Raw genomic sequence first — 13720 nt, forward strand, 5'->3', positions numbered from 1 at the left:
TACTTTTCTCAATGTCTCAAAAAGAACAAGCCTCTACACCTGTTTTTTTTCTCGCATTCTCTCTCAGTGTTCTGCACAAGTCACTGCAAGTGTCAGCATAATGTAAAAACATGAACAGAGTAGCCTCTCAATCTACCTTTCGGTACAGGTCGGTTCGGTTCGGTACAAATACAATACAGTATACCCTTACAGGCCTAATTATTATTATTTCTGTTCAATCAGGACTGGACTCAGTTATGGGCCCTCTGTCTCCCTGGGCCACATACCTCTTTGTTCCCCCTTGTCAGTCTCCTTGTGTACAGTATACATGTACATACAGTATACAGTATGTGTGTGTGTGTGTGTGGATGAGGTCATTGATGGTAATTGTGTGTATGTGTGTATGTTTGTGTGTGTGTGTGAGGTCATCGATGGTAATTGTGTGTGTGTGTGTGTGTATCTGTGTGTGTGTGTGTGTGTGCGTGATGTCATCGACGGTAATTGTTCAACTTCTCTCTCCTCGCTGTTGTTGTTGTTGTCGAGCCAAGAGCGGACGGCTTCACTTCCTTCTTGTGGCCACTGCTTTATTTCTTTATGTGTGTGTGTGTGTGTGTGTGTGTGTGTGTGTGTGTGTGTGTGTGTGTGTGTGTGTGTGTGTGACCTTACGCTTCCAATGTTAGTGTGTATACATATGTATGTGACCTTGAGCTTTGTGTGTGTGTGTTTGTGTCTCTGTGTGTGTGTGTGTGTGTGTGTTTGTGTCTCTGTGTGTGTGTGTGTTGTGCATGCGTGTGCGTGTGTGCGTGCGTGCGTGCATACACACACCCATGACCTCAAGTAGACCTTGTAGAAAAGGACCACTACCTCCCTGATACCTGAAATGCCACTGGAAATTCCTAATGCCACTGCTTTATTTCTTCATGTGTGTGTGTGTGTGTGTGTGTGTGTGTGTGTGTGTGTGTGTGTGTGTGTGTGTGTGTGTGTGTGTGTGTGTGTGTGTGTGTGTGTGTGTGTGTGTGTGTGTTGTTGCGTATGTAATTTGTTGTTTGGGTGTGTGTTTGTTGTTATTTTGCATTTTTATGTACAGTATGTTTGTCATTGTAGTGTGTGTGTGTGTGTGTGTGTGTGTGTGTGTGTGTGTGTGTGTGTGTGTGTGTGTGTGTGTGTGTGTGTGTGTGTGTGTGTGTGTGTGTGTCAGCCCCAGCCACCTATTTTATTTTGCCATAGCCATGTCTGAGTTGAGGATCTTACAAAGACAGAAAGAAATGATTTGAATTTGTTTGCTAAGTGTCGTAAATCGTACCATTTTTCATAAAGTTATGAACAAAAATACCCCCCCCCCCCCAAAAAAAAACAAAAACATTTTGGTGACCTTGACCGTGACCTTCACCCGATGACCATTCTGATAGACTGTGAAAGCCCAGCATGAAACTCTCATTGCAATTGCGACACAACACTCACTCACTGCACACACTGCTCACTGTGACTGCACACAACAAAATTGCATTTATGCCTCATCCGTGCAAGCCCAATAACGGTACCACAAGTGAGAGGTGCAGTGGGACGGTACCATGCTTAGGGTACCAGAGTCTTGGAGGGGGGAGAGCACTGGTTAATTACAAACACCCCAAGGGAGCAGTGCAGGGGGACGTTACACTGCTCAGGGTACCTCAGTCAATGGAGGAAGATGGGGGAGACCACAGATTAAATACTATGCATCTGATCGTTTTTGCAAGTGTTGCTCATAAAAAGACAGACAGACAGACAGACAGACAGACGGGCGGGCAGGCAGGCAGGCAGGCAGGCAGGCAGGCAGGCAGACAGACAGACAGACAGACAGGCAGGCAGGCAGGCAGGCAGGCAGGCAGGCAGACAGACAGACAGGCAGGCAGGCAGGCAGGCAGACAAGCAGACAAACAGAAAGACAATCAGGCAAGACAAAGAAACCCACAACCTGCAAAAACAATTCCCCCACCCCCTGAAAAGAGTCATTCATACCCAACAATTACAATGAGTGATACTCAAATCTCTAATGTACAGTAATAGAGAGCTGCTTCATGAACGTGCACTGGCATGCACTTGTATCCTGGCCTATCAGCCACGACGCCTGTACCTGCATGCCTGTGTGTGTGTGTGTGTGTGTGTGTGTGTGTGTGTGTGTGTGTGTGTGTGTGTGTGTGTGTGTGTGTGTGAGAGAGAAATATTTGGGGAAGCAAGAAAAGGGAGGAACTTTGAAAGTTGGGCGGCGCGGCTGTGACGATGCGATAGGCCTGTACAGTTGACCTTCCCAGTTCTAAATTTAGCTCCGGTGTGATGTGGGGCTGATGTCATCTCTGACTTTTCAGCAGCGGAGTTCCCAACGCAGGCCGCAACATGTCCATATAGGCAAGACACAGGCAGACAGGCAAAAGGACGCACAAAAATGTCAAAATGGACAGACAGACAGACAGACGGACATGGACAGACAGACAGACAGACAGACAGACAGACAGACAGACAGACAGACAGACAGACAGACAGACAGACAGACAGACAGCAAAATGGACAAACAGCAACATGTTCAGAAAGGAAGACAGACAGACAGACATATGTCAAATTGGACAGACAGCAACATGTACAGAACTAGAATGGGCACTCGGTAGAGCGCAAACCTTCGCCTACGCCACTTTTTTTTTTTCTGGCCATCTTCAGAGTGTGGGGCGTAACATTCTCCAAATTTTGGTGTTAGGTTCATTTAAATTGGACCAGAATATCGTAATATTACATATTTGGCCCAGTCTTGACCTCTTATTCAATTCCGCATGCACACGTTGTTCTGGCATATAGTGCTTGGCAAAGAAAAACGTTTTTGACCTTTTCGTGACCTTGACCTTGACCTTTGACCCAATCACTCCCAAAAAGTCATCGATTGTTCCTTGGGTCATGACCAATCATCCCAGTAAATTTCATAAAAATCGGCTGAATTTACGTTTTTGACCTTTTCGTGACCTTTGTCCTTTGACCCAATCACTCCCAAAAAGTAATCGATTGTTCCTTGGGTGATGACCAATCATCCCAGTAAATTTCATATAAATCGGCTCAATGTACGTTTTTGACCTTTTCGTGACCTTGACCTTTGACCTTTGACCCAATCACTCCCAAAAAGTAATCGATTGTTCCTTGGGTCATGACCAATCATCCCACTAAATGTCATAGAAATCGACTCAGTTCTGTCAGAGTTATACGAAGTACAAACAAACATTTTGACCTTGACCTTTGACCTTTGACCCAATCACTCCCAAAAACTAATCGATTGTTCCTTGGGTCATGACCAATCATCCCACCAAATTTCATAAAAATCGGCTCAATGTACGTTTTTGACCTTTTCGTGACCTTGACCTTTGACCTTTGACCCAATCACTCCCAAAAAGTAATCGATTGTTCCTTGGGTCATGACCAATCATCCCACTAAATTTCATAAAAATCGTCTCAGTTCTGTCTGAGTTATGCGAAGTACAAACAAACATTTTGACCTTGACCTTTGACCTTTGACCCAATCGCTCCCAAAAACTAATCAATTGTTCCTTGGGTCATGACCAATCATCCCACCAATTTTCATAAAAATCGGCTCAGTTCTGTTTGAGTTATGCGAAGTACATACAAACAAACAAACAAACAAACAAACATATTAACAAATAAATAAATAAATAAATAAATACACAGCGGTCAAAACATAACCTTCGCCGACTTTGTCTTGGCGAAGGTAAAGACAGACAAGACAGACAGACATATCATCAAAATGAACAAACAACCTTATTGTCGGACAGACACTCACTACTATTGCTGCATTGCACCATTTAATATCAGCGGAACACAAGAAGATATATAAGATATATAAGATATATCTAGATAGACAAACAGGTAAATACTGTATGTGGAGAGACAGACAAACAGATGGATGGAGGGAAAAACAAATGTTGGGACAGACTGCAAAATGTCAAAATGGACAGACACACCCATCCCCTTTGCCCCTTATTGTTATTATTGGTTATTACCTCCGCCAAGGAGGTAATGTTTTCGGTTACGTTAGTTTGTCTGTCTGTCTGTTTGTCTGTTTGTTTGTCAGCAGCATAACACAAGAACTAATCAACAGATTTGGACGATACTTTGTGGAGTTGTTGATAATGACCCATGGAACAAGTTATTAAATTCTGGTGGTGATCCGGATCACGAACCAGAACCAGGACATTTTAAAAGATTCTGTCAGCAGGATAACTCAAAAACTTGTCAACTGATTTGGATGAAACATTGTGGAGTTGTTAGTAATGACCCAAAGAACAAGTGATTAAATTCTGGTGGTGATCCGGATCAGGAACCGGAAGCAGGACTTTTTAAAAGATTCTTCGACGTTGCTGGCCTATATATCTAGATGCCCCTAGAGACCAGAATTTGAATTGCGGGGACTCCACAAAAAGAAGGCAGAAAGACTTAGGGTGTAACATATTCAAATGTTCTATCAAGCAGCTTCCTTGGCGGAGGTCTGCGCTCTCTGAGTGCTTCTAGTTATTTCACTTAATTTATTTTAAATGGGGAATGCATTTTTACATTACATTACATTACATTGCATTTGGCAGACATTCTATAACCAAAGCGACTTTCAAAAGAGGACATAATCAAGCCAACATCACAAGCAAATACAAAGTGCACAGGAAATATACAGAACAACAAGTGCAGTCGCAAAGAGAGGTTAGGTTTTTTTTTAAATTAATAAAGAGTACACACACAGCACACACACAAACACACACAAACACATACAACACACAAACTAAACTAAACATCATGTCAAGAGTCTGCCCTGGGGCCAGGCCAGCTCAAGCATTAGTTTAGTAGCTCTTTACTTGTTTCTTGAAGGCTGCAAGAGATGCGCTTCTGCCTCTGGGAGACCGTTCCACCAATTGGGTACAACAACGGAGAACAGTCTTGACTGGGAGTACCTAGAGCGACTGGATGGCAGAGCCAGACGGCTTGTGCTGGATGAGCGCAGTTCTCTTCCAGTATAACATAAGGCGTTAGTAGGTCCTTCAGATAAGCTACGATGGTTTTGTAGGCAAGGGTCAAAGCCTTGTGCCTGATCCGGGCGGCAATCGGTAGCCAGTGCAACTCAATAAACAGAGGGAGTAACATGGGTCCTTTTGGGTTGATTGAATGTCAATGCGCCGCCGCATTCTGGATCATCTGCAGAGGTTTTAGCGCACAAGCAGGTAGTCATGAGTGAGTTGCAGTAGTCAACACGGGACAGGACCGTGGCCTGGACCAGTCGTGTAGAATATTGTGTCAGCACAGGTCTGATTTTTAAATCAATAGATAGATAGATACTATACTATATACTAATAGATACTATAAATACTATAGATACTATAAATTCATATTATTGTACTGTACCGATGTATAGCAGCAGGAAGTTGCATTGTCAAAAGTATATAAAAGAAAATGTTGATCACAGAAATGGACAAATAGGTAAAGGAAAACGACAGACAGACAGACGGACAGACAGACGGAAAAATGCAAATGCTAAATGCACCGGCATACAGACAGCAGGCTGACAGACTGACATTAGGAGACGTAGAAGGTGGACAGAAAATGGCTACATATTTGGGCCAGCATACGGTAGGGCCGCTGACAGCTTTGGCTGGGCCTGGGACAAAGTCATCATTCTGAAAGGCCCCCATACCCAACACATACAATGTAATGAGAACGCATTTCTAAAAAATATTGCCTATAATGGACTGGCTACAAACCCTTTCCAGCTCGGGGTCCGCTTGAAAGTTTCACACATATTCGGGGCCCACCTCTGACCCAATAAACCATACAACTTAAATATATATTCAACAGCAACACACACAAATAATATTACTTTGATTTTTAGGAAATTATTTCAAGGCCCTCTTGTAATACCTTCAGGGCCCATCAGAGCCCTCTCGCCCACAGTTTTTAGAGAGTCACTGTACTAAGCTATTCTGACGTACAACATAGTCGATACCTTATTTTTCGCCTACAACATAGGAAGGCAGTAGGGACTTTCCAATGCAGCCAGGGAGATGGGTGACCAGCAGGTGCTTCAGTCCAGTGCACACACGGGGTACATCCGAAACCTTTGGTAGGCACTGCCTTGAGCGCCACCAGGGGGCTCCAGAGCTACATACACAGACTCACAGAAGTCTGGGGGGCATTTCTCAAAAGCATAGCTGTTAGGCGGTTAGCAACTTGGGTAGATGCCAATGGGAATGCCAAAGTAGCGACCTACACTGAAACACCATTGTGAGTTCAACATCATCTCTGCTGTGACAAGGAGAGAGAGAGCGAGAGAGAGAGAGAGAGAGAGAGAGAGAGAGAGAGAGAGAGAGAGAGAGAGAGAGAGAGAGAGAGAGAGAGAGAGAGAGAGAGAGAGAGAGAGCAGCGTGCCTGTCCGGGAGGGGAATTTTCCAAAGGAATGCCACGGCACCATGGAGAAATTTAACTCTGTGAGGCGGCCATTCTTACCCCCTTCTTATTCAATGAGGCAATTCTGCCTACACACAGATTTCTGTCGGGGCCATAAGGGTGCAGATCTGTAGGATCCTGTGCGTGCTTTATCTCCAACTGGCTTGGTTCCGCCTGGTCATCAGCTGTGGCCGGTGTGACAGACTATCTGGTGTCCCCTTAACAAATGATGACTCCAGGTGTGAGAAGCACAGCGATTGGTCAAAACAAAACTCTATTCTATGTACTCTCAATTGGTGGTGTAGATTAAATTCAAAGAAATTCAAGGTAATGACAAAATGGGAACACTAGATGGTGCTGTATATTTATCAGTATGTGTCTATTCCCGGCACCTGTTGGGCTGCTTCCACCACCACCTAAAGTTCGTATTATGGCATTCATTTGAATTTCAATTCAGAATTTCGTACAACCCTGGTCTCCAGTCATGGCTGCAAGTATATACATTAACCCAAACCCCTGTCTTCCAATCACCGTCCCTCTGTTACCTCATCCCATCTGCAACTTAAGGTCTGAGGTGTCAAACTCAAATTTTCTGGAGGGCCAAAATCAAAATCTGGAATGACGTCAGATATCACTGGCCGAACTAAAATTGTTCATACATGCACCTACACCATACTCAAGGTCAAATCAAGAACTCACATTCATTCTCATCATACATGGTGGCACAAATGTGTCTGTTGCATGAGCGTGCAATGGTACAGAGGCCCAATCATGTTTCTGTGACACGCCAAATTTCAAGTTCAAGTCATGTTACAGGCTATTAATGGTGTGTGTGTGCGCCATCTGTAATACAAATAAAAAATATCTTGCAGGCCAAATAAATTGATCCAGCAGGCCAGATTTGCCCCCCGGGCTTGAGTTTGACATCACTGACTTAGGCAATCAATCAGTGTCTGTGGGTGCATTCCAATATGTAGACTCCTGTCCAACACTTGTGCTTGTGGCCTCGCCCCACCTCCATGGAGAAAACAATAACGTTTCCCAGCCGTCAGCCTAGCAATAACAACTTTCGGGGGACTGTTTTCCATTACGACTGCAAATGAGAAAATGACATTTGAATTGGTCTTTTGCAAGATCTTGAACATCATCATCATTGACATCATCATGAGGTCACAAGCAGGCAAGTGAACAAAGGAGAACGGGAGTCCACATGTTGGAATACACATGTGCATCAGGCAGGGGTCTGCCATCTTTGTTTGCGCAAATTTCCACCATATAACAAAAACAAAAATTTTAAGTCCCACAGATCACTGTCAGCCCTGTGACACATTGACATGTAGACCGTTATGCCCAATTGGTGTTACAACTTCTGTTTCGGAGTGACATACTACCACCTTGTGGCAGAGCTGGGAATTGTAGCTTGGTTATGGCACTGTTTGGGAGAAACACCTTGCAGCTCCCACTGCAGTCCATCAGTCTAGGGTACAAAAAGGAGAAGGTGAGACTCTACTTCGAACTGAGAGGCTCAACGGACCCGGCAATCGAGCTGCCAACCCTCAGATTCGCACTGGACGGAAGTGGAATGCATCCCAAGCAGTTGCCCAGGCAGTGGAACGGCTGAAGCACCAGGAGATTGTTGGGGTCACCCAATCAGGCAGGTTTGGCCTAGAATGGGCAGCAGCACCAAAGAACTGGTCCAAACTACCAGGAAGGAGAGGAAGGATCTTGTGATCTCTGAAGTTGCCAAAATGGAGGAGGAAACATACAAGATTACAGCGGTGAGCCAGCAACAGCAAGGCAGATGGACTACTTGGGAGGCTGTGCTAAATAGAACCATCACTTGGGCAGATTTGTGGAGAACTCCCCAGGCAAGACTGAGTTTCCGGATTAGGGCCACATACGACACCTTACACTTACAGAGCCCGCAAAACCTTCTTACCTGGTTTGGCACAGAAGAACTCTGCCACCTCTGTAGTTCCCCAAGTCCAACCCTAAAGCATATCCTCTCTGGATGCAAGACAGCGCTGTCACAGGGAAGATACCGGTGGCGGCATGACAAGGTCCTACGCAAGCTCGCAGAGATCCTGGAGGCCCGCAGACAGCAGGTGAACCGGACAGCAAACCTACCCTCATCCCCAAGGTGGATCCAGTTTACCAGGCCGGGGACAACAGCATGAAAATATTACTCATTGTTATATTCTGTGTTTATTGTAGGAGTTTTAAAAATTTTAAGTGGTACACAAAAAATGACCATGTTCCCACCGTCATTATGATGGTTACGTATATGTTCTGGTATATATAGGCTCACACTTCCCATGATATCATGGTGGGAGGTAAGTTGGAACTAGTTGTTCAAACAAAGAATAGAGGGTCACCACTAGTGATCGATTCAAGTGATCAATTGCAGGAAGGTGGAACAAGATTGAAATAAAGTGTAATGTGTATCTATAATCTCTGTAACAATGCAATGACTGTAAATGTCTGCTGTGCTAGGCATGCATACTGGATCACTACTGTGACATGTGGCTGTGTGTAATGTACAAGCTCTGAGGACCAGCATGGATTGTAGTATTGCATTTATATTATTTCATGTACTTGGGTGTGTACTGTAAATATACTTCAAGCATACCTGTTATATATTTAGAATACTTAATATGATATACTTTTTACAGACTTAAAATGTTCCAATGTAGTCCAAAGAAGCATGAAGTTAATATACTTTTATTGAACTTCTAGTAACAATAAAATGTTATAGAAGTGTACTCAAGCACACTCTTAATGCCATACGAATGCATGAAAAGCGTGTTTGGAGCATACTTTCAAAAGTATGCTTGTAGTGCACTTAAAGTTGTCCAAAAGCGGTGCCAATTTAGCATCCTCAGTGTGCTGCAAGTGTGCCGAAGTACTGCTTTAGTAGTGCTTCAGCGCACTAATAGTGCAATGAAGCGCACTTTAAATCGCAGAAAATAGTACACTTTGTACTAAGTACGGTCAAAGAAAGTACACTTAAAGTATATGGGTTTTTCACCTGGGACAAGAAGAACAAGAACAATAACAAGAACAATGCTGCAAAAATCCCATCAGGTGTATTTATTTAGTTTTGTGGTGTTGTATGGTGTGACTCCATGGCAACAGGGCCGCAACAAACAATTTCAACATATGCCATCATAGTAAACAATGTCAACATATGCCATCATAGTAAACAATTGTACTACATATAAATGTGGAGAGATAAGGAACAAGTTTCATTACCATGGACCATTGACAAAGACAGTCAACAGATTAGCCTGACATGAAGATGTAAAAGTAAACACTGTAAATGAAAAAAGTAAATAAAGACACAACACATTAACATTGACACTTAACTCCCCCCGCCCCCCTCCCCCCCCCCCCCCCCCCCCCCCCCCCCCCCCCCCCCCCCCCCCGCCCCCCTCCCCTCGACATTCGATCAGCACTAAATGGCAGGTGGGGTTTTCTGCCAGGCCAGCTGACATCGGAAGTAGTCGGAAGAGTCAACATTTGTCCGTTAATTAATACAATACAATGCAATGCAATACAACATGTATTTATATAGCCAGTATCACATCTATGAAGTTGACTCAAAGCGCTTTCCAAATACAAATACACACATACGCATTCCTGCATTCGCATACCAGCTCTGGAGGCTTCCATACAGCACCAATGTCCGGGGTTCACATGCACACTCACTCACATACAAAGACAGCTTGCTTGCTTGGTGAAAAAATACAATCTTGAAAAAGTAACAAAAATCATCTACAAATCGAGCGGAAAAGTTAATGAAAAGCCTCATTTGACAATGTGAACACAAAATGTATAACTCTTGGCACACAAAAGTATTAAAAAAACCTCTAAATCGCTTTAAAATATTTAAAAGTTTGGGAGTCGCGGTTAAGGCAGCCAGACGGCCCCATCACCATAGCAACAATCAAGTATAGCCTGACTCATGAAGGGGACCACTTAACTTGAACATCCTGCCTACTGTCTCTTCAACAGGGGCTATGCACAGTACGGGACAGTTCCACACAGTTGACATGATTACATGATATTTTTTTATTTCGAATTAGTTACTCAGAATGAAATGATTCATTATTAAAATTATTGTCCTTTGGACTTACATGAAGGACTTTCCCAAATAAATGCCTGGGCAGAGGATGCACATGCTGGGTCTGCTCGTCATCTGTGTGCCATTGCATTCAGAATAAAATGACCCATGTAAGCGAGACCTTTGTGTGAGAAAACTGTAGATGCTTATGGTCCAGTAGGATGAGGAGTTCATGTGATCTGGCACAGGGACAATGATGAATCACATGCAATAGAGCCAAACCCAGGATAGAGGGGCTCAGTGAATGTGGAGTCGAACGTGTGCAGGTGGGTGAGCGTGTCATTGGAGGCGCTGTAGAAGGACAGAGTGCCCGCTGGCCAATCCAGGTACACTCCTACTCTGGTGGAAAGGGGGGAGGGGTCGGGTATGTCAGTAGTGTTATTATCATGCCTCACAGAGAAACTCTTAGCCCGGTAGGTTAGACACCAAGACTTGTCATTCCCTCCGAACCAGCTCTCGTCCCCCTTCCCATCCCTCTTGATGCTTTTATATGCCACTGCTATAACAGCCTCATCGCCATCCCACTCAGCCTCCCAGTAGCAGCGTCCAGACAGACCCTCTCCACACAGCACTTGGCGCACGGAGACAAATCTGTCTGACTGGTCAGGATGCCACTGGTCCTCAGTGCTACGCGTCACTGTTCTGTTCCCCGCAGAGAGAGAGAGTTGTTTGTGTGCAGTGTTTGGGTCCAGTGTGAGCTCAAAGGCATCTGGCATCATAGAGAAGAGGAGAAGGGACGAGAGGGGACGGGAAGAGGAGAGGAGAGGAGAAAGTACCGTTATAGGAGTATGGCATTGGAGAATATATGAAGAGTTTATTTGCAAAACGGTTTATCTCCATTTTGTAGAATGTTGGGAAATTGCCATTTTTGCATTGGGCATTCCATTGCATTGCATTTAAAAATGCATTTTATGTAGGTTGAAAAAAATATGACCTCTGAACAGTCATTTTCAATAATAAAATGTGAAAGTCAAAAATGGTGGATACACCGTTTTGCAAATAAACTCTTCATATGCAGTGTGCATGTTACATGAACTACAGTACAAGTATCATTACTGTGGCGTTGAGTGTGTCTGTGTGTTTCTGGTTGGGTATGTGCCTGTAATGACAGTTGCCAAACTTATAATATAAATATGGCAAAAATTAGGGGTGGTACAGTTCACAAAATTCGCAGTTCGGTCCATATCACGGTATGAAGGTCACGGTTTTCGGTTCTCTACGGTTCTCTTTTTTTGTGTTGTTTTTTTATTCATAATAAATGGTGCACTGGGAATATTAAACCATATTTATACAATTGCAATTATAAAGTGATGATGCGTAAGTTGAATTTGACCTTTTGCATGTGTCTGAGAACCGCCTCTTGTGCTAACCTGCGCTTGCACTTAAGCTGTCGTCAGCTGATGTGCGCTGTCTGAGCATTCCAAATGCCCTCTTTCAATTGGCTAATAGAATCAGACTTATCACTAAATATCCTTACATATGGTTTTGTGTAGGCTTATAATGTGAAAATGGTGTGATTTTAATTGTGTCATCCCTCATTGGTATTATATGTTAATGTTTTAATCAGAGAGACTAGAGAAGATGCTCCTAGGATCTCTGTTATACACATTTTTATGTGCAGTACATGAACTGCGGCTTGCCATGTATTGCACGGTTCGGTTTGGTATGTGTGTGAATTGTACGGTTTCGGTTTTCGGTGCGGTTTGTGCCATCTCTAACAACAATATAACAGAATCAGAAAGGGAAAATGTATTCCTTTGCATATGAAAACAAATCATGTCTGTGTTTTATTTTTGCATGCCACTCACATTTTTTGGGTGCTGGTTTCGTTCTCAGCTCTCCTCCATGCTCATACCTGAGGAAGGATGAGAGAAGAAATACATAGTGGGAATGAAGAATTGCGGACTAGCATGTGAGCAGTTCCATGGACTGGCAAGCCAGAGTATATAGCCTAACATAAAATGTTCGGTGGCTGCACTATAGATAATGGAACCAGAGTCTTGAAGTAAAGAGTTAGGCTAATCCCATTGACCTCTGTGTTCCATTTTCATACATAATGGCGGCTCAAGGAGCTTTTCACAAATAGATTGCCATTGACATACACACAGTTACACTATAGTTCCAGGAAGTGGGCACAGACCAAGACACAGAACAAGCGGCAAAGGTAATTTATTTCTACTTCATCTTTGCTTGGTATGTAGTGGATCTGTGTTAGTCTCTAGCAAACAGAAAGCAGCTCCTAGTGTTAAATCTTTGTGAATCATGTTACCAACTGACTTCCTGTACATTAGTTGTGAAAATGGTTGTCCATGGCTCTAGGTGGACCCAGTGGTTGGCATTCAAACTGCTTAACTGCACATACAGTAATAGTCCAGCGCAGTCATGCCATCACCATGCTAAGTCCTTACCACTCAGTACACCGATTTAAAATGGAAAAAAAACACTACACAAAGCGTGGTGATTGGAGGCCCGACCTTGCCAAAGGACTGGCTCAGGCATGACTATCCCCTATGATGCAACCCCAGACCAAGTCCACAATATATTTATATAGTTTTAAGAGTAGAAAGATCAAATAAATCACATTCCTTGGCAGCCCATGTTGTAACTGTGTTGCTGCAAGTGTAAAAATTCTGCTCACCTGTGAACAAAATGTTCCTCCCCACCCCATGAGCCCTCAGCATTAACAACAAGATTACTGACAGCAAAAAGAGCACTGGGTCCATCACTCACTTGAGGGTCTCTAGTTTACAGTTGGGATCATTCCGTCTGTCCGTGAGCTCTCCGATACCCGAATCTTCTGGATGATTGTAGCTGATATCCAGGTCCTTCAGGTAGGAGGGGTTTGACTTGAGGGCAGAGGCCAGGAGAGAACAACCCTTGTGTGTGATACAACAAAAGGAGAGCCTGAAACAAGAAAACAGCTGTTCTTTACTTTGGGTGGGAAATACATTTGAGTCATGGCCAATAATGTCACTAAACACAGAAAACACAAGTCTGAGTGCAATGTCTTTAGTTCGTTTAGTTTAATTAGAATAAGCCATTACATTACCTGATATGTCTCTGTTTGGAGGAGTCCCCAGATTTTTCATAGAAACTAGTACATAATAAGTAAGGCCACATACGTAACTAAACTCAGTGCCTCCAGTTTGCATTGAGGAT

The 13720-nt window shown here is 43.7% G+C and overlaps 1 protein-coding gene across 7 annotated transcripts in view; it reads right to left on the reverse strand.

Annotated features, from left to right (window-relative positions):
- Positions 1-10691: 10691 nt before the first annotated feature.
- Positions 10692-13720, reverse strand: part of LOC134453237 (NACHT, LRR and PYD domains-containing protein 3-like) — a 33997-nt gene continuing 30968 nt past the window's right edge. For all 7 annotated transcript variants that reach the window (XM_063204138.1, XM_063204115.1, XM_063204130.1 and 4 more), the window contains 3 exons: positions 13292-13465; positions 12370-12416; positions 10692-11270 (listed from right to left, as the gene is read on the reverse strand). In XM_063204138.1, coding sequence (XP_063060208.1) covers positions 10732-11270; positions 12370-12416; positions 13292-13465 — 760 coding nt within the window. In that variant the 3' untranslated portion in view covers positions 10692-10731. The remainder of the gene's footprint in view (positions 11271-12369; positions 12417-13291; positions 13466-13720) is intronic.

The sequence above is a fragment of the Engraulis encrasicolus genome, chromosome 1, assembly GCF_034702125.1.
Source record: "Engraulis encrasicolus isolate BLACKSEA-1 chromosome 1, IST_EnEncr_1.0, whole genome shotgun sequence".
NCBI lineage: Eukaryota > Metazoa > Chordata > Actinopteri > Clupeiformes > Engraulidae > Engraulis > Engraulis encrasicolus.